This window comes from Leptidea sinapis, chromosome 6 (genome assembly GCF_905404315.1).
Source record: "Leptidea sinapis chromosome 6, ilLepSina1.1, whole genome shotgun sequence".
In the NCBI taxonomy this organism is placed as follows: Eukaryota; Metazoa; Arthropoda; class Insecta; order Lepidoptera; family Pieridae; genus Leptidea; species Leptidea sinapis.
The window spans coordinates 10,113,027-10,133,998 of NC_066270.1; the positions used below are offsets into that span (position 1 = coordinate 10,113,027).

A 20,972-nucleotide genomic window follows, 5' to 3' on the forward strand; every position below is an offset into this window, starting at 1 on the left:
AGTTGGAACCACACAAATTTAAATAAGAAGGGTGACAAGTGACATAGCCGCGTGAAACAGCCGGGTCGTCTCCTTCCCTCAATTATGTGCGTAGGGAACGATGGCTGGTCCATGCGTCACCTCGTGAACGGGCACTGCTTGTGGTGCCAGGTTGACCTGTTATATTTAATAAATCATTGTATTTGTTGGATGCAATTAAGAAAGAAAGAAAGATTTTTTTTTATTTAGTCACTACACTCCTCTTCCTCGCGTCGGTTTCCTCAGTGCTGAGGGTCGTGATCATCTCGACAGAGTACTTTGTTGCGTATTATTTGCCGCTATCTACCCCTATCGGAAGCAGAGTGTAAAACGTCGTGGACAGTGGTTTCAAGAGCAGTGCGAATCTGATCGGTCCATCGCATAGGGCCCCTTCCTCTTGGTCTTCTCTACACTACAATAAACCTTATAACTAATTAAATTAATCTACATAATTACACTGATAAGTAAAAAAACAAAGAATGTATACTAAATATAGTGTCACCAAATATAGGTCTTCCACTCAGCATCATGCTGCAGCAAGCTGCAGCGCTGGTTTTCAGTGGGAGCCTTAACAAGTGAAGTCACGGACAATGAGGTATTTATCTACAACAGTATATTATAATATAAAATACGCAGATCTAAATACTAAGATACTAAAATTGGCAGGCCGTATCAGTCGTCACGCCAGCATTAATGAAGTCATCCGCAGGGCATTTGCCGCTCTTAATATACCAGCTGTTTTAGAGCCAAATGATATTGCCCGCCGCGATGGCAAGCGTCCCGATGGAATGACGCTGTTGGCTTGGGCACGGGGAAGGGCGCTGGTGTGGGACGCGACTTGCGTCGACACTCTGGCTCCTTTTCATGTCCAAGTTACGTCAGTTGATGTTGGGGCTGCTGCTTCGACTGCCGAAGACAGCAAGCGTCGCAAATATGTTGGTCTCAGTGAGTCATACATCTTTGTGCCGTTTGGTGTCGAGACACTTGGCCCGTGGGGCGCGGAGAATGTTCAAAATACTATCTTCGCGCCTCAATAAGGCTACTGGAACCCCAAGCGCTGGCAGCTATTTCGGTCAACGGATCAGCCTTGCTATCCAACGCGGTAATGCTGCCAGTATTCTTGGTAAGCTTCCACGTAATGATAGTTTTAATATTATGTAGTCGTAGTATTGTAAATATATGTATATGTATGTAATAAGATTTGTTTTGTTTGAATAATAAAAATACGCAGATGTCAAAAAAAACCGACTGACAATATTAGAAAACAAAAAATAACACAAAAAACATGAGAAGAGGTATAACGGTATTATTAAGCAATCACAAAAAAATAATAAATGCAAGATAATACGCGGCTTAATTACTAAGTGTGATAGTAATCACGACCCTCATGTTCACGAAGCATCCTTACACAAACAATGAATCCAAGCTCTAAAGGTTGATGCATCCAATATACGATAATTTATATTTATACAGGTAATTCTTTATTACCATTTCAGAAATAATTTATATTATTTAAACACGACTAATATATTGGATGCAGCACCTTACAAACTAATTTGTTATGTATATTACAGCCATTGTAAAATATTCTATTTGATTGAAAAGAGTGGCCGTTGAGTTTCTTGTATGTTCTTCTTATGAGGTCAACTTTTTACGAACATACTATGGTAAATTCAGTAATTTAAAAGAAATATCTGTAGTGATGATTTATAAGCGCTTAGTTTAAGCCTAAATGAATAAAGTTTATTTGATTTTGACTTTAAAACATATCGCCTCACAGGTGAAAGTACACACCAGCCAGTTGTGCATCGTTTCGATTTGGTATAATTCACGCTAAATCGAAAGGATGGACGCGAAACAACAGATTAATGTATTATATTTCAATATTATATATAATTGGAGAAACTCTTTCTCAGCTTTGCCAATCAAAATAATACATTTCATCGGTAACTCATTTATTATAAAGATTAGACAATTAACTGACATAGATACGGCGCGACTAGCATACTTTAGTTATTTCCATAGTATTATGTCCTATGGTATATTACTATGGGGCAACGCTGCCAATATTAATACAATATTTGTGCTGCAGAAGAGGGCTATTCGCGCTATTTATAACCTAGGCCCTAAAGAATCATTGAGAGCAAAATTCAAAGAAATTAACATCTTGACTGTTGCTTCTCAATATATTCTGGATAATGTAATGTATGTTCATAGGCACATAAGTGAATTAGCCAGAAACTGTCATAACCATAATGTTAACACTAGGAACAGTCATAAACTTATGATGCCTTCTTCTTGGCTAAGTAGAGTTAGTAAGTCTTTTGTGGGGCGATGTATATGCTTTTACAACAGGATCCCAGAAAATGTTCAAATTAAAAGTATTACGTTATTCAAAAGAATTGTTAAAAATCGTTTGTGTGGTAAAGGTTACTATAACATAAATCTATAACATAACTATCTTAATGATACCACAGATTGGGAATGGAGTGACCTCCCTCAGGCTATTAAAAAATAAGTTTAATTGTACAATATTACTTTGTAAACATATTTATTCGATGAAAAAAAAAAGCCCGCAGAGTTTGTTGCGCTCATTCTTCTCAGGTCAGGTCAGTAAGCAAAATATACCTAAGTTATAAAGTATTAATATATATAGTAGGAGTGGGAGGCTCCTAGATTATGCGTACCACCAATTTCTGCCGTGAAGCAGTAATGTGTAAACATTACTGTATTTCGGTCTGAAGGGCACCGTAGCTAGTGAAATTATATGGGCAAATGAGACTTAACATCTTATGTCTCAGGGTGACGAGCGCAATTGTGGAGTTGCTCAGAATTTTTGGGTTTTTCAAGAATCCTGAGTGGCACTGCATTGTAATGCGTAGGGCGTATCAATTACCATCAGCTGAACGTCCTGCTTGTCTCGTCCCTTATTTTCATAAAGAAAAAAGAATATACAGGAACAAACGAATTGGTCCAAAAACCGTAAATTGGTAGTAAATACGATTAAATAACTGAGTTTGATAATGTACACTTACAAAAACACAAAGCAGAAAGAGACAATGACAAGTGATACGCCCTGCCTATGACGACCCATATAGCCGAATGGTTAGTGACCCTGACTAATAAGCTAGAGGTCCCGGGTTCGAATCTCGGTAGGTGCAATCATTTATGTGATGAATATGGATGTTTGTTTCTGAGTCATGGATCATATGTATTTATGTATGTTTAAGTAAGTATATTGTATTGAAAATATCGTTGTCTTGTGTGCATAGTACAGGCTATGCCTAGTTTGGGGCAAGATAATTTGTGTAAAAGTGTGTCAATATTATTATTATTATTACAATGCAGTGCCGCTCAGGACTATTGAAAAACATACTTACTTTACTTTGAGACATACGAGTAAACGTAAGAGACATTACTTTCAGATCATTGGTTTGTGATAATTTAAATAATTACTGATTTTTTTTAACCCCATTCTTACATTTTTTTTCTGAATACTTATCTCATTTGTAACTAATTCATTATAGTATTGTATAATAGGCGTGTATAGTATTGTGTAACTTATATATAGCTTGTAATTAGTTGTTAATTTGTATTACTTTTGTTTTGTGGTTTTTATCTTACCGTTGCTTACCTTTTAACTAAAAGTGTCGTATAAATTGTTGGAAACTTCACTGGTGAAAGTGTAAGTTTTAAAATGTGTTAATACTTAAGTATCATAATACTGTTTGTTTCCTATACATGAATAAATAAATAAGGTGTTAAGTCTCATAGGCCCAGCAATATCAATAGCAACGGCGCCTTTCAAAACGACACAAAGAACTTATTACTGTTTCACGGTAGAACAAAGCCCTTTGGTGAAGGCTGGTTTCACAGATACAAGAACCCGTTTTAAAGGTTGGTTCATTGACTCATCTATTTCAGGATTAATACAGGAACTTTGTGTTTGAACTGTGTTGTATTGTAGTTTTTAAAATTACGATCACAATTGAGTACAACACCGAATAAAAGACCACGACCAATCAACTCTCAATTTGTGAGGTACCTTAGAGAAGCATAAATTCAACTTTAAAAAGGAAAAAATATAACATATAGGTCCCTTTACTAGATTTGTACATGTATCACTTACGGCCGTTTTCAATAACGTATCTCTAGTTTTTTTTTTATGGAATAGGAGGACCGGCCGGCTTGAAGTATTGCCGTGCTCTATTAATGACGCCCAGTTTCTTTGAAGCCAATTTGGCTTTGCCCTCCAGAAGGCCACGAAATTGGCAATCGCTCAAGATTTCGAGACCCAGTATTCCGATACTAGGCGAGGCTTTTAGGGAGGTGTTGTCGAAGAGCGGTGATACGACAAATGGGGTTTTTTTAGTGGTAAACGCGTAAACTTGAGTCTTCTGGGGGTTAAATTGGACAAGGTTCAATTTAACCCATTCCGCGACGGGAGGACTCGATAGAAGACACAAGTTTCTCCCGGCACTGGTCGATGATTTCCCGAGAGAGACCTGCATGGCCCGTGTATACGGCAGCACCAGTCTGCATAGCAATGAATGTTGGAGGTGTCCAACATATCATTGATATGCAGAAGAAACAGCGTAGGAGATAGCACACAGCCTTGGCGCACTCCAGCATTCACGGGCTTCGGGTTCGAGCAATGTCCGTCGACAACGACCTGTGTGCTGCGCCCAGTGAGGAAGCTGGAGGTCCACTTGCACAAGCTCTCGGGAAGCCCAAATGATGGAAGTTTTGAGAGGAGCGCGTTGTATACACGATCAAAGGCCTTCGCTATATCCAGGCTAACTGCCAGGCCTTCTCCCTTGCTTTCAATAGCCGCAGCCCATCTATGTAATAGGTATACCAGAAGATCACCTGCTGACCGACCATGGCGAAAGCCGTATTATCGGTCGTTGATCAACTGGTGACCCTCTAGGTATACCAAGAGCTGACGGCTAATTATGCTCACCATGATTTTGGAGAGCAGGGAGGTAATAGCAATAGGCCTGTAGTTTGCCGGATCCGAACTGTCTCCTTTTTTTTGGATCGGATGGACAAGGGCTGACTTCCATGAGTCAGGGACTACGCCTTTGGAATAAGAGTGCCGGAATAGTTACGGATACATTGCTGTTACCGTTTAATGACAAGATCTTATCTATCCATAGTTTTGTCCAATAAAGTTATAGTCCAATCCTTTATGTCGATAGGTTATTGAAATGTAAGTAAGCGTAAAATAATAGATTTGTCTACCTCTAGTAAGTTAAACAAAGGATAGATAGGTTATTGAAACGGCCGTTAGACAGTAGAAGTACTTTTGTATTTATTTTTAGTTTATGATATATATATGTTTTTTTCTGTTATAAGAATAGTATTAGTAAGGAATTTGTAAATTATTTTGAGATAAACAAATATTCCACAGTGTTCTGTTTTAGTTTTCCAAAGTAAATATCCATTTACATTTCACACTTTTTTCATTAAAACTTATTTAGTGGCGCTTAGTAAGGCAATAATTAAGCATGTGGTATAAAGTAGGTTATCATTTTAGTTACAAACTTTATCTAATAGTAAGAGTAAGTCGATGAAAACATTTTGTAAGACTGTTTTTATTTGCATTTTAGGGCCAAGGGCCAAGTAGCATTGAACTAACGTGTCTCTTAATGATATAATAATATTAAGATTCAATCGAATGTAAAAATTTGTACTCAATCAACTAGTTATACACAGCCTTGCTCGCCAAAGTTAAACGCTGTTTACTTGACATTGGGTTTGGTCATTCAGTGTCAATAGCTTCTTACGTTCGGATTTGTGAAGTCGTTCAATGTATTAAGATCATGTGTTTTTTTTATAAGTTTCACATTTTTGTATATTTATTTTTTTATTATGTGCAGTGTGCAGACCATGAAAAAGATATATATTTAGATACAGTGCAATTAATTAATAAGTATAACTATCCATCGGAAACTCATGTTGTAATGACAGAAGACAGTTATATGTTAAATACGTTTAGGATACCGGGAGAAGGGCCCCCGGTACTTCTGGTCCATGGAATAAGCGACAGTTCGGACTCATGGCTCGTGTTAGGCCCTGAATGTTCACTGGCTTTCTTGCTGGCAGATGCGGGCTTCGACGTTTGGCTGTTCAACGCAAGAGGAAATCGATATTGTAAAACAAATGTTAAAGGAGTCTCAAAAAAGACCTTTTGGGACTTTAGCTTCGAAGAAATAGGCATGTATGACGTGCCCGCAAATATTGACTACATTTTGAACAAAACGGGCAGACCCACTCTAAGTTATATTGGATTTTCCCAAGGAACAACTACTTTTTTGACAGCATGCAGTCTTAGACCGGAATTCAATAGAAAGATAAATTATGCTATTCTACTGGCGCCGGTTGCTTGGTTGAACAACGCGGAGAATCCTTTGTTAAATTTTTACGCACTTAATTTTAACAATTTGAAGGAACTATCAAGAAGTGCTAAATTATACGAAGTGTTTGCTTATGATAGAAATATAGGATATTTTGTTTCAGCAGTTTGCAATAATTCGTCTAGATTAAAAGTATTATGCAATTTATTTTTATATTTAAGCTTCGGGCTGAAGAATTTGAGTGCATTGAGTCAGGACAGACTGCCAGTTATAACAAGTCATATACCAGCCGGTGCAACCGCCAAAGCATTCTTTCATTTCCTCCAAATGTACGTGAATAAAAGATTTGAAAGATATGATTACGGTCCGGAATTAAATCGAATTCGATATTCGGCCAATAAACCTCCAGAATATGACTTATCACAAATCACAGTGCCAATAGCATTATTCATAAGTGACGCCGATTGGTTTAGTAGCGTAAAAGATGCAACTAATCTAAGAAAAAAGATTAACAGTATAGATAAGTTTATTGTTATCAATAGAACCTTAGAGTTCACACACCTTGAATTTGTTTATGGTTCTAGAGTTAATAGTATTATCAATAAACCGGTGATTGAGATATTGACCCGTTTGAAATTAGACCACAGATTAGACAGTTATTAGCTTCGTATTAATTAGTGCACGAATAACATTTGTGTAAGCTGTATTTAACTAGAAAGTGTTAAGGTATTGTTAAGCTGTAGACAAATTACTATAGGCCTTTAAATAAAACACTTTGTAAAGGATTAAAACGCGTGTAATTGTAACTGTGTTTTCACATAAGATTTTTGCGATTACTATTTTTAGTTAACCCGACGTTTTAAGACCTTACCAGATCTCGTTTTCAGGGCGACTGCAGATATAATTAGTCAAGATAGTATTTGTTATAATTCTTTAGGTTCTTTATGCCTATTTGTGTATTTGCTACCAAATTCCAGATGTGATTTGAATTGTCTAAGTCATTTTGTGTAAAAGTGTTGAAAACTAGGAAATGAAATTAAATAGAATTGTTTTGACTGTGTTTTAATCCAGCCTAGATCTAGTATGTAGTTGTAAAGGCAAAGTTAATGATTGGTTTATTAGAAAGCTTTTATAATTGAAGCATTACCATTGACCAGCCTTTAAGGTATACGTGCTTTTATTGAAGGTAACCACGTTGTTTCGACTTGGGAAATAACGAGCAAGTTAATTCTACAGTTTGGTTGTGCGTGAATGAATGTACCTTGAGTATCACTTTGAACTTGTGAACGGTGCTCAGGTCGATATATGGAGGTAACCAAAATATATGGAGGATTTTTCAAATCTATACTAGGCTAAGTGCTGGTGTTATGAAGTGAATGTCTGTAAATATGTTTTTTTTCTTTTTTAATGAAAATAAGGGACAAGACGAGCATGACGTTCAGATGATGGTTATTGATACGCCCTGTCCATTACAATGCAGTGCCGCTCAGGATTCTTGAGAAACCCCAAAAATTCTGAGCGGTCCTAAAACAGCTCTCGTCACCTTGAGACATAACATGTTAAGCCTCATGTGCCCAGTAAATTCACTAGCTACAGCGCCCTTCAGACCGAAACACAGTAATGCTTACACATTACTGCTTCACGGCAGAAATAGACGCTGCTGTGGTACCAATGATCTAGCCGGCATCCCGTGCAAAGGAGCCTCCCACTGCTAAAGTATGTTTGTTTCAAGTGTGGAACGAATCTTAAATTTATTGTAGTGTCATGTATTTGGCAAATTTAAATTAGCACGCAAAACGTTTACTTAATATTTAAAAAATCCTGAACACTATAATTTTTTTTGTCAATTAACAATTTAAACAGGAGTCTACTAAATCGTTTTTGTGGTAAGTTTCTTATTTCTAGAGGTAGATGATTAAATAAATTTATACACCCGTATGTATGTTTGTTTATAAGTCACTCATTTGTGGGTGATTTTGACCAACTCGAGGACCTGACAATGCGATACCTATGAAAAAAGTTTGATAAAATTATTCCATTTTTCTAAAATTTTTATCTATGCCTATAAGGAAGGGTACGATGTTAATTTTAAATTTCAACCAATTTCAGCAAATAATTTTCGAATGCCAAAGAATTTTTAATTCAACAATGCAAATTAAGTGCAAGTTTAAAAAAACTAAAAAACACGCGTTAAACATAAAACAAACTAAAAATTCAATGAAAAGCGTGTTTTTTTTAGCTATTTTTAATTACTTTTTTTATTTTATAATAGTACAGCGATGCAATAATTGTACTATTGTGCTCCTGTTTGGTGATTAAAGTCACATATTTATGAAAATAAGCGACGAAACGAGCAGGACGTTCAGCTGATCGTAATTGATACGCCCTGCCCATTTCAATTAAATGCCGCTCAGGATTCTTGAAAAACCCAAAAATTCTGAGCAGCACCATAATTGCGCTCGTCACCATGAGACATAAGATGTTAAGTCTCATTAATTTCAATAGCTACGGTACCCTTCAGACCGAAACACAATAATGCTTACAAATTAGTCTAGCCGGCATCCTGTGCAAAGGATCCTCCCACTGTGATGAAGACCATAATAATGGTCTCTGGAACTTTTTAAAGCTAAAGTTCTTAAAATAAAATTCCCGAGTGGCACTCCATTGTAATGGGCAGGCCATATCAATTACCATTAGCTGAACGTTCTGCTCGTCTCGTCCTTTACTGTCATAAAAAAAATACAAGCGTTACTTTCTGTAACCAAAATATGCTTCATTTGTTTTTTAAAAAAAATGTGTGTGTCAGCTCCGACGCACGACTGAAGTTTACTCCTCAAGAACGGTTGTGTTTGAATAGATACTAAACAAAATCAAGTCAAATGGAGTTGGTTACAAACAACAGAAGCTAATAAAAGCGTATTAATTAAAAATAGCTTAGGTAAAATAAAATAATAGGTTAGGTTTAAAATTGTCTAGCGTGAAATGCGCTATACATACTCTCCATATTAAATTAAACATTTAATTGCTTACTTATCCACGTGCTTATCAGATTTTCCGGCACTATTCTTTACACATGGAAGAAATTCCATAATTTATAGAATTTTCACTTAACTTCATGAAAGTATAATAATAAATCAATTTTAATAATATAATAACTAATCAAAATACAAAAAAGAAAAATGATTTTTGCTATCCGTATCACTGCAATACAACTAATATAGGGACCGAGCGTCTAGACTGTCACGCCAACTGAAAAGTGAATAGTGCGCGAGAAATGATGCGCACCAAAAACGTTACTATGCGATTTGATGAGTAGGTTTTACTCTCCATATTTTTCTCATACCGGGCGGCTTATATGAAAATCGATTCTTAAGCTCCAAAAACCAAAAAAGTTATGTATATGTTTGCCTATAATATTTCTTATTTCTGTTGTTAACAACGTTACAAACGAAAAAATCTTTTATATCTGTCCATAATCACATGGTAGCTTAATATACAAAATAACACAGTTGAATTGAAAAAATCTCTACTTTTTTTTAAGTCGTTTCAAAAACAGCTGACAAAGAATATGAATTGATGTTAATGAACTAAATTTTTAACTAGTATTTCCTATGGTTTATTTATTTCCATTGCACAGTTATTTTTAATGTATAAGAGCTTAAGCCTTCTAGCAATTAAATTGATTGGTGTTTCGAAATAGAATTTATTAAAACTTACATGTTAAACTTTATAAAAAAGATATTAAAAACTAGTTTATCGTTTTATTTATAGTCGAGCGCAGTGGAGTATCTTGTCGTTCGTTGAACTTGTGGCTAAGATACTAATATTATTTATAAATATCCGAACGAACAAAAGCCTTGAAAGACGAACCTTGCTCGGAAAAAACTAATAGGACATCTGGATTCGAACCGGGCACTTCTGCTTTCCGGATCACCCAATATCCCATCTGAGCTATTATAGTATTGTATATAGTAGCGAAATTTACCTTTCTATTCTAATGTTATTGTAGCTGTTCATTAAAACACTAATAAAACTACATTTTTTTATAATTGAAACCTAGCTGGATCTATTTCTCGGTCCCGAATCTACACGTTTCCGAGATTCAGGTTATATATATGTCGCGGGGTAATGATAATAACAGAGATTTGGCCAATTCCCTAAGCGATTTGATCAAATCACGGAGTATGTTTAAAGAAAAACACGATTTTATCATTTCTCTAAACAAATCTAGTGATTTGATCAAATACCAGGATTTGTTCCGTAGAATGATGATGAGTGACGCGACTAGAAGAACTCGGATGGATAGGATGTAAAACCGCGCGAAGTGAGCATCAGACTTGAGTCATATCCCGATACGGACAGGTTAGGTGGAATATCCATTCGTGGATTTTTTTAAATAATATGGGCCCCGGGGCATACGGCAGCGGGGCTTTTACTTGGTCTTTAGAGAAACTTTTATCTGTATTGAGGTTAGGTTACATTAATTTCATTTTTAAGGGACTGGTGCCTTTTCATGGGAGTGCGGGTGTGAGCCAGGGGACAGAGGACATCTCCCTCCCTCCCCCTTCCCCTCTTGCCCCCGCTCAACCTGCGACACGATACTAAATTCTTACCAAATTATGTCTAAGTCATACCAAATAAACCTTATAAATACCAAAGAAAATACTTTTTGTCATGTCACGGAACACAACTCTGGCATTTGGTCAAATCACTAGATTTGATTCGAGAAATGATAAAACCGTGTTGTTATTTTAACATCTTCCGAGATTTGACCAAATCACTGTTTTTATCATATCCCTGTGACATATACATAAACAAAAATTGCTCGTATAAAGATATAAGAATAATTAATAGTAAGGTACACCTGAGTAACGTTTATATCCCAAAAGGAACTACTAACAAAGAAGCAAAAATAAAACACACAATCTTTATACAAAATTGAATATGGGCTTAGTTGAAGTTTCCAACATCCCTAAAATTTCAATTCGATCTCTGTACTCAAGCGCGTGTCAAGCACAGATGACCAGTTCAAATTTCGAATCTGCACTCAATTTCACGTGAAAAACCCTCTCGTTTTGTTCAGGTAATGAACGTGAAATTGGCCGGACTGTCAACGACCCTTCGTCATTGTCCTTGGTAATTATATCACTACTCGAATAAAATTGTGATGACAGCTCATAGGTATACCATACCGACTTTTTTTATGAAAATAAGGGACGAGATGAGCAGGACGTTTAGCTGATAGTAATACGGAAACTCATTACAATGCAGTGCCGCTCAGGATTATTGAAAAACCTATAACATAGACATAAGTTATCAAGTCTCATTTGCCCAGTAATTTCACTAGCTACGGCGCCCTTCAGACCGAAACACAGTAATGCTAACACATTACTACTTCACGGCAGAAATAGGCGCCGTTGTGGTAATAATTTTTGTTTATGAAAATGATGAACGACATTATCATGGTGACGGGAATCCATTACTATGCAGTGCCGCTCTGGATTATTGAAAAACCCAAAAATTCTGAGCGGTACTACAACTGCGCTCGTTACCTTGAGACATCAGATGTCAAGTCTCATATGCCAGTAATTTCATTAGCTACGGCGCCCTTCATGCCATAACACAGTAATGCTTACACGCTTCTTATCGGCAGAAATAGGCGCCGTTGCTATAACAGACTGCCGAACTTGATCAAGAAAAATGCAACTTCCACAACGGTGTTTAAAGACACAACATCGAAAGTGGCCTCTCGAACATACGTTTTACTCAGTGGAGGAGTTTTACAAGATGCCAGTTAATTGAACTAAGTAACACTTAATAAGCATACTTATTTTACAATATGTAAAAAAATGTTTTCTTTATATAACATGACAACAATTACATAATAATGTATTATAGTCAGTTAGGTACTTCCCTATCTATCTAAAATGATAATGATAATTTTTAATCTCTGTAAGATGATAATTTTTTCTTTGACTTGTAACAATGGTGTATAATTGTATAAATGGTTTATTTTGATTTTGTTATGGTAATAGATATTAAGATAATAATAAAGATGTTGTGGTTAAGTATCACCACAATATCATTATTATTATGTTTAATCAGAAATAACACCGTTTTCAGCCTTAAAATATTATTTCAACTTAAGTGTTCTCCGTAATTTTTTGGCAACAATTTTTGCTGAGTTTAGATTCAATATATTTCGTAGTAAGTAGTTGGTATTGCTAAAGTGAAACTTCCTTATATTACTGACCTATAGGGATCGATATGGAGTCTGCAAACAATGGAGACTAGACCAGACTCTAGAATATACTCGAAATATAGTTACGACGTCGATTTCAACGATGGAATGTCTCATAACTGTTATTGTTACACTATGTGAGATTATCGATCGATATTGTTGATCGAATCATTGTCCGTGGGTTAGGAGAAAATTAAGTTGTTCTTTATGGAAGAGGTGCGTATGGGCCATCTGATATATATGTTGCAGGGAAATGACAATAACAGAGATTTGGTCAATTTCGTAAGTGATTTGATCAAATCACGGAGTATGTTTAAAGAACAACACGATTTTATCATTTCTCTAAACAAATCTAGTGATTTGATCAAATGTCTTTTGATCAAATGAAACTTTTATCTGTTTTGAGGTTAGGTTACATTAACATAATTTTCAAGAGACTGGTGCGTTGCCATGGGAGTGGGGGAGTGAGCCAGGGGACAGAGGACATCTCCCTCCCTACCCTTCCCCTCTCACCCCCACTACCTGCGACACGATACTAAATACTTACCAAATTATGTCTAAGTCATACCAAATAAACCTTATACGAGTAAATACCAAAGAAAATACTTTTTGTAATTTCTCGGAACCAACTCTGGCATTTGGTCAAACCGCTAGATTTGTTTCGAGAAATGATAAAACCGTGTTGCTACTCGTGTTTTAACATCTTCCGACGTATTCCCGTTAGGGTAACCCTATAACCAGTTAAGGGTGACTATGTGTGATAATTTAAACACTTTTATTTTTTGATACCCCGCTATCTTAGGAAACAAATAGATAGGTGTCATTCCTATCGTTAACCTAATTGGCAGAATTATCTCCGTTAACAGTGCGTTTTTCATGGTACATTACGATACTAATGCGGAAATTATATAATTTCTTAACAAGTCCCGGTTTTTTAAAATAACCCCCTTTAGGCTAAAAACGTATAGAAAAGTCTAATTAAATCAATTTGTTATGTTTTAAAGTGATAACCCTCACTTCTAGGATTAATACAAAAATAAAATTTGAAAAACAAAATGTAATGAACTTTAAAAACATAACAAATTGTTTCGATTTACAATAGCGACATCTCAAGTCAATTTCCTAATATGCAAACATTGGGGTTGAGCAGGTTATCAACTGTAAAGTAGATCCTGTAGATGAAACCACAACCTGAGAGTTGAACAAAGCATACAAGATTTTATGACGATACGTTACTCGAATGGTTGGCTCAGTTGGTTAGAGCTCGAGTACGGAACGCCGTAGGTCGTGGGTTCGCGTTTCGCATCGTTCAAAATTTTTTGTTTTTCAAATTTTATTAAATCTACGTAAAGACTATGTAAATATAAAAATCATTTGGTGATCTAGTGAGACTTATTTCTATTATAAATTTAAACGCCTGTCGGAAAACTATGGCAAGATCTTTATAAGCAAACTTGGCTAAATTTATACTAAGTACGTAATATTTTAAATATGGTGAAACAGGAATATTACAAAAGCCACGAAGACCAGGGTTATGCGAACGATAGTTTAACCATATTTTTATATGCGTCTGAAAGTTGGACATTGTGAGAGGTTGAACAGAAGAAGATAGACGCTCTTGAAATGTGGTGCTGGATCGTTTATCTACCACAGTGAAGTCCTGCATACTTGCCTTCGTTGAACACGTATTGAGACGAGGCAGCTAGACCATAGAACCTCTTGTCATCCGGGGTAAAATGGAAAGAAGACTAGATCAAATCAACGTGGGCGGTCCTGTACATGAGTGCACTCAAATGACATCTAATAACCTTTTTTTCTATGAAAATAAGGAACGAGACGAGCAGGACGTTCCTTTTTTCCTCCATTGATACGCCAGTACGTCCAGCTGTTGGTAATTGATACGCCCTGCCCATTACAATGCAGTGCCGCTCAGGATTCTTGAAAAACCCCAAAAATTCTGAGCGTCACTACAACTGCGCTCGTCACCTTGAGACATAAGATGTTATGTCTCAGTTGTTGTGCCACTCAGTTTTTTTTTGTTTTTCAATAATCCTGAGCGGCACTGCATTGTAATGGGCAGGGCGTATCAATTACCAACAGCTGGACGTACTGCTTGTCTCGACCCTTATTTTCATACAAAAAAAAACAAAAAAAAAACTGCGCTCGTCACCTTGTGGCGTAAGTCGATAAGCCTCATTTGCCAAGTAATTTCAACCGAAACACAGTAACGCTTAAATATTACTGCTTCACGACAGAAATATGCGCCGTTATGGTACCCATAATCTAGCCGGTATCATGTGCAAAGGAGCCTCCCACTGGTAAATATTATCCTTCTTATAATTCTTCTTTATAATATGATTATAGTTTAGTTAATAATGTTTTTCTAATTACTTATATACGGCATAACCTGTTAAATCAAGCTGTTAATAAAAGATATAAGCGTTATCACATTTCCACCTGAGCTATAGCGAGCGACAGTCGGAAATAAAGTCTGCCAACAAATCGACGCGGCGCCTATCAATATGTTCCCGGCCAGTAGAGACGACAAACACGACTTGCAAATACTGTGCCTTGACAACAATACTTGTTCATTGTGTGATGTGGGAATATAGCAGTCTACTGTCTGATGATTACGAGTCCCTCTCCGCCATTTTGTATCACAATATATCTATTGTATTATACTGTTGATTTTCTAATAAGAGCATGTTTATTAATTAACTACTTACATGAGAAGAGAACTGCTTAAAAGGAAGTATAATATATAAAATAAATATTATGAAACAAACACATATGAACAATATTTGAAATACTAATCTAAATATAAATAAATTTAATTAAAATAATCTATATATAAATATCTTATATATAAAATTCTCGTAACCAAACTTCGCCGAAACGGCTAAGGCATTTTGTTTGAAAATTTGTGTGTATACAGGTAGGTCTGAGAATTGGCCAATATATATGTTTCATACCCCTAAATGATAAGGGTGACCCCTATTTTTTTTTGACAAAATTTTTTATTTTTATTTTATTATGATTCAGCATAAAAAAAATAAGTTCGTTTTCACTTTAAGAAGGCTCAGACAAACTGTATCCTTTAATGCTGCACTTACTGCATACTACGGTTATATGTTCATTAAAAACATGGTGAACTTTTTAAACCAGCAAAGGATTATTCCATATAAGGATTAAGAGATCCAACTCGCCTTTTAATGCCATTCATCAGTAGAACAGCGCTTTATCAAAATAACGCAAATGTTATGTGTATAAGGGTCTTTAACCAACTTTCAAAGAATATTTGAGAGATGCCTAAAACATTAATGCATAAAAAATTTAAATTATGGCTAATATATAAATGCTTTTATAGTTTAAAAGAATTCTTCAGCCAAAAATAAGTATTTTAATGTATTTTTTTGAGAGGTACTTACAAACTAATGTTTATTTTATATTATGTTATTGAATTAATAGACCAGTGCCGAAGTTGAAAATGATAAAAAGTGAAACAAAATAATAGTAGGATGAAACCCATTGGTAAAGGACGAGAATATAACAAAAATTAAGGGAAAAATAAATTACGGGCGATCTGAGGTTCGGGAAGTTGAAAAGGGGGGGTGTTTTAGGGTAAAAAACGGTTTATCTCGATTTCCGGCAAAACTACAAGTCCTATGGCAAAAAGTGAAAAAAAAGAATGGAGTGTGTTATCGAAAAAGTTTACACAAATTAAATTTATAAACAAAATATATGAACGATGCGTTCCATGCGAGCGTTCTTCCACTGAGCCAACCATTTGAGTGACGTATCGTTGATAAATCTTGTATATGTCTTGTTCAACTCTCAGGTTGTGACTTTCACTTTAGAGCAATGGCGCGGAACGCGAGAATCCCGCATTTATAAATTTTGTATATAAATTTAATTTGTCTAATTAATCCCAGAAGTGAGGTTTATCACTTTAAAAAAGATAAATTGTCGAAAATAGTTTGTTACTCATATTTTATATTACTTCGATCTTGGAATTATCTAAGATAACTTATTATACGTCTAGATAGAGTCTCTTGCTGTCTGACAACCGATAAAAACAAGCCAGGAATATTAGTTTAAGAGTGCGTGACAAGCTACTACACTCGCGATTTGTATGACACTTTGTGTTAGAGTGCGTGAATTGCTCAAAATAGAGGGTAGTTCTAAAGTCAATATTTTTCGACTATTTCACAGCTGTCATAGTCTATCGTGACATATAAATGATCTAAGATTTTAAGTAAGACTTCAATATAACTCAAAACTGATTTTCAGCTATACCTTCAAGAGATATATACACACACACAGTCACACAATACACATACACGCACATAATAAAAAATACGTTCGTAAAAATATATATTTGTTTTGTGGCGCGAATTCCGACTCAAATTTACTCTTGGATGATTACTATTTGATCATTATTTATTATATTATATTGGCATTTTAAGAACTGACCGTAAAGTTATTGAGCGGTCTCTAAAATGGGACATAATAATATAGTAAAATTCAACAAAATTATGGCGTTGCTTGAGGAGGGTTGCAGACAATGCTTCGTGGCTCAGAGGTTCTACCCTTCTCGGTTATCTGTTGAACTACAATATTGGACATATTGTGGAGTAGCCCTCAATTTTTGTTCAATTTTCGTGTCAATTTAGAATTTAGTTTATTTATATACTTTTGATATGATTACATACTTCCAAAAATAAACACATCTAAGCAACAAAAATCATTTTATCTAAACAATAAGAGATTCCAATACCCAAGACTATTTTACTTCGTGTGTGGTTTTTACCAAAGATTTCCACGACGATCGGTCCTGCGCTGCCCTCATCAAACGTAGTCCGGCGAACTTGACCAGATCGTCGGTCCATCTTGTGGGGGGTCTACCAATACTGCGTCTTCCGGTACTTGGTCGCCATTCGACGACTTTACTGCCCCAACGGCCATCTGTCCGTCGAACTATGTGCCCTGCCCACTGCCACTTCAGTTTCGTAATCATTTGGGCTATGTCGGTAACTTTGGTTCTCTTCTTCTTCTTCTCAGGGAAACTCCGAGTTACTTATATGTTAGTTAGTCATATGTCACTTACATCTAATTAATTTGCTTCTTACATATGAATGTTATTTGCGCCTCTAATTGAAGTAGCACTCAACTTGTATTTTGGTCTATATATTTTTTTGTATGTATTAGTGTATACTTTGTTGGTGCAATAAATAATTCTTTTTTTTAAGACTATTTTTATAATTTTTACATTATTAAATAGTTGATAATACATAGGTCCATTCACAAATTATGATTAATTTACTAGAAATTCTTGGGCGTGTGTGTTTTGTATCAAAGAATTAGCATTGAGATGGAACCTAAACGTAAATTGAAAAAAAATATTACCAAACATTAAAAATTTCTTTCGAACGTTCGCTCCTTTTTCGAGTTTAGTTGATAATGTAGTTACACACACACATACACATACACTCACGCCTTTATCACGTCGGGCTAGACAGAGACAATAGAACTTCACTATCTACTATCTTTACAAGCCTCACGCGCTTTCTCTACATTACATCATATCTTCATACATGCTCGCTGGTTCCGGGTGCTTCGGACCTTACCTTTTTTCAAAACGTTTCGAAGAATGGTCGACGAATGTTATTCGAGGTCTCCTGCGACGGACTTGCAAAACACACACTTGTCTTACATATATGTCTATTCTTATCATAATAAGTCATTCTTTCTTCACTCATTCGCTCCACATGTCCAAACCATTTCAGCATTCCTTTCTCAATTCTTGTCACGACTTCTTTCAGACCACAGCGCGCTCGCATTACCGCATTCAGAATTCTATCAATCAGTCTCACCCTACACATACTTGTGATACGTGAGTGTGTCCATTGTGTACAGTGATAGCATCTCAACTCCGTTAATTCTGCTTTTATGCTTCTTCTGCCACACCCAACTCTCACTTCAGTACATCAAAGTAGCGACAAGCACTCCATTATGAATCGCCAAGTCGCGCGTCTTTTGACAGTCTGCATGGTATGCAGAGCTTCCATTTACAGTCAATCTCCTTTCAATATCTCCTTCACATCTTCCGGCTCTTGTAAGCATGCTACCCAAATATACAAATTATGTTACTTGTTTTAGCGAAGTTTCTGGTTATTATTAATATAATATTAACCTATTTATTATGAATCCACAGTTTAAGGCCTGCTTCAAACGTATATCGAACGATCTATTGAAAAGATACTGCGTTTGTTTGACCTTTTTTCTCGGCTAAAGGCTAATTTAAGACAAATCGACTTATTTCAGTGAAATCATGGAATGGCACTGGCTGAATTAGAGTATAAACACATAGGCATTACTAATATCTAACCTAATTCAAAGCAAATGCTTCATGGTGTCCATAAGATTGCAATTAAATAAAATTTAGAGCTAAATATCCGAAGACAAATAAGATATTGGCTGCACGAGTAATATTATGAATCAATTCAGTCATAACTTATCCCCATGCGACAAGTTACTATAGCATTGGTTTCTTTGCTCAATAAAACGTAATAATTTATCTAACACGATTACTCGGTCCACTGGTCCTGTGAATCTTTCACCTAATTAACCCTTTTAGAGGGCTGCCCCAGTTCAAAGAGAACAGAAATAAAACGTACTCATAAAGCGGGGCCTATTGAACCGTTGTGTTTAGTGAGGTGTTCACTTTGCTCAGATTAACATATAGGTTAGTGAAGCTTTTAAAATAAAACTGTCATAGGGTTATTGAAGCATGTTTGTGCATTGAATTAACCCGTCTGTCGAACTGTTTCTATCCAACTAAAGGCCGAAGGTTCTACCTCTGGTAGGTAGGTAGGTTTGTGTTACCCCGAGTAAGTATCTAATTTACACATATAAATAAATTAATGTTTTTTTTATAACGTAATAGATTTTTGAAGTAAAACTTCTTTAGGCGCGACTTTGGGTGTAACTCAGAATTTTTTCTGACGGAAGTAACGCTCTGTACAAAAGTCAATTGAAAGATTTTTTTAAGCCGTTATAATTTAATGGTTATAAAAAATGTTTCAAATTGCTCAGTAATATTTTTTTTTTGTTTATTTATTACTACTATTGCAATAAAATATGATATATAAGTTTTCAGAAATTTTCTGACATTCGTCAATTTGTTCTTGGTTTTTGTTTTTCATTTCCATTATTAGGATAGGCAAAGGGTTCGAGCCCATACAGCCATATTTGTTAATATTCAATAACAACGTCATATGGTATGTGCTCATAATAATATAACCTTCAATTTCTTATTATCAATTATTTTGTTAATGAGTGAAAAATTTAAAATGTGCGAATGTTATTAATGAATTATAAATAGAATATATAAAAAATAATATACAGTCAAATAAAATGGAGGAATCCCAGGATTTTTCTTCTTCTTCTTCTTTCATCAATAAATAAGAACAAAAGAGAAAAATCAAGAACCTGATAATGACCTAACCTGTAAAAAGTGTAAGTGTAAAATATCAAAATATAACATTATTTGTAAAATATATAAAATCTCACTTGATAAAATAATATTAATTATTTTATATATGATTAAAGGCATTTTTTTTATTTTAGGTAGAGAAAATGCCAACTTTGCTCAAAAAAAAATTGCAAAAAATCTAACAATGCTCCTAGAGCTCTTCAGTAACACGTCAGTGCTTAGTTGGTAACACGGCTTTCCTTAATGTAATATATTAATGCGTCTGTTAATTATTTGTAAACTTAATTATTATTAAATTTTACTTCAATCGCGCGCAAAGATTACACGCGCACACTTTTTACTAAATGAAAGTGTACCTAAACGTGACCATTTATCTTTTTTGACAGAGAGCGGTACATCTGCGGAATTAAATAGTAAAAAGATTTTAGTGTTTTACATTTATTTTATTATATAAGATAGAATAATACAACACATAATAGTTAAATAGGTATGGCCTACTAAGAAGTTACGGCGTACTTAGAAGCCACTTCTAAGTCGTATTTTCGTATTTGTCGGCTGAACAAATTTTGTTTCAATATATCGGGTCTTCTTCCTGTCCGAATCTGGCTTCCCGTGCGGAGCACCTATCAAGCGGAAAAACTAAAATGTGGTTTGTTCTGTTTCCAAAAGTTTGACAATATCGGCCTTGCTGCGGACAGCGAGACAGACAGAGCGGAAATGTCCCGCCCAAAGTAGGAGGTATAGTCAACTATAACCCATTATTAAAATGTCCTAAATGACTACACCGAATTGGACCGGGGTTTTAGTGGCAGTTAATTGAGACTGGAATTGTAAGCAATGATGATTTAATAGTGAGAAT

The 20,972-nt window shown here is 35.4% G+C and overlaps 2 protein-coding genes across 2 annotated transcripts in view; both read left to right on the plus strand.

Annotated features, from left to right (window-relative positions):
• LOC126965103 (uncharacterized) overlaps positions 1-20,972 on the plus strand; it is a 518,938-nt gene that overhangs the window by 496,799 nt on the left and 1,167 nt on the right. The window lies entirely within an intron of this gene.
• Positions 5,529-7,396, plus strand: LOC126965193 (lipase 1-like). The gene is made up of 2 exons (XM_050808633.1): positions 5,529-5,540; positions 5,901-7,396. Exons 1-2 carry the CDS (start codon positions 5,529-5,531, stop codon positions 7,038-7,040), a joined length of 1,152 nt encoding a protein of 383 aa, XP_050664590.1. The 3' UTR covers positions 7,041-7,396.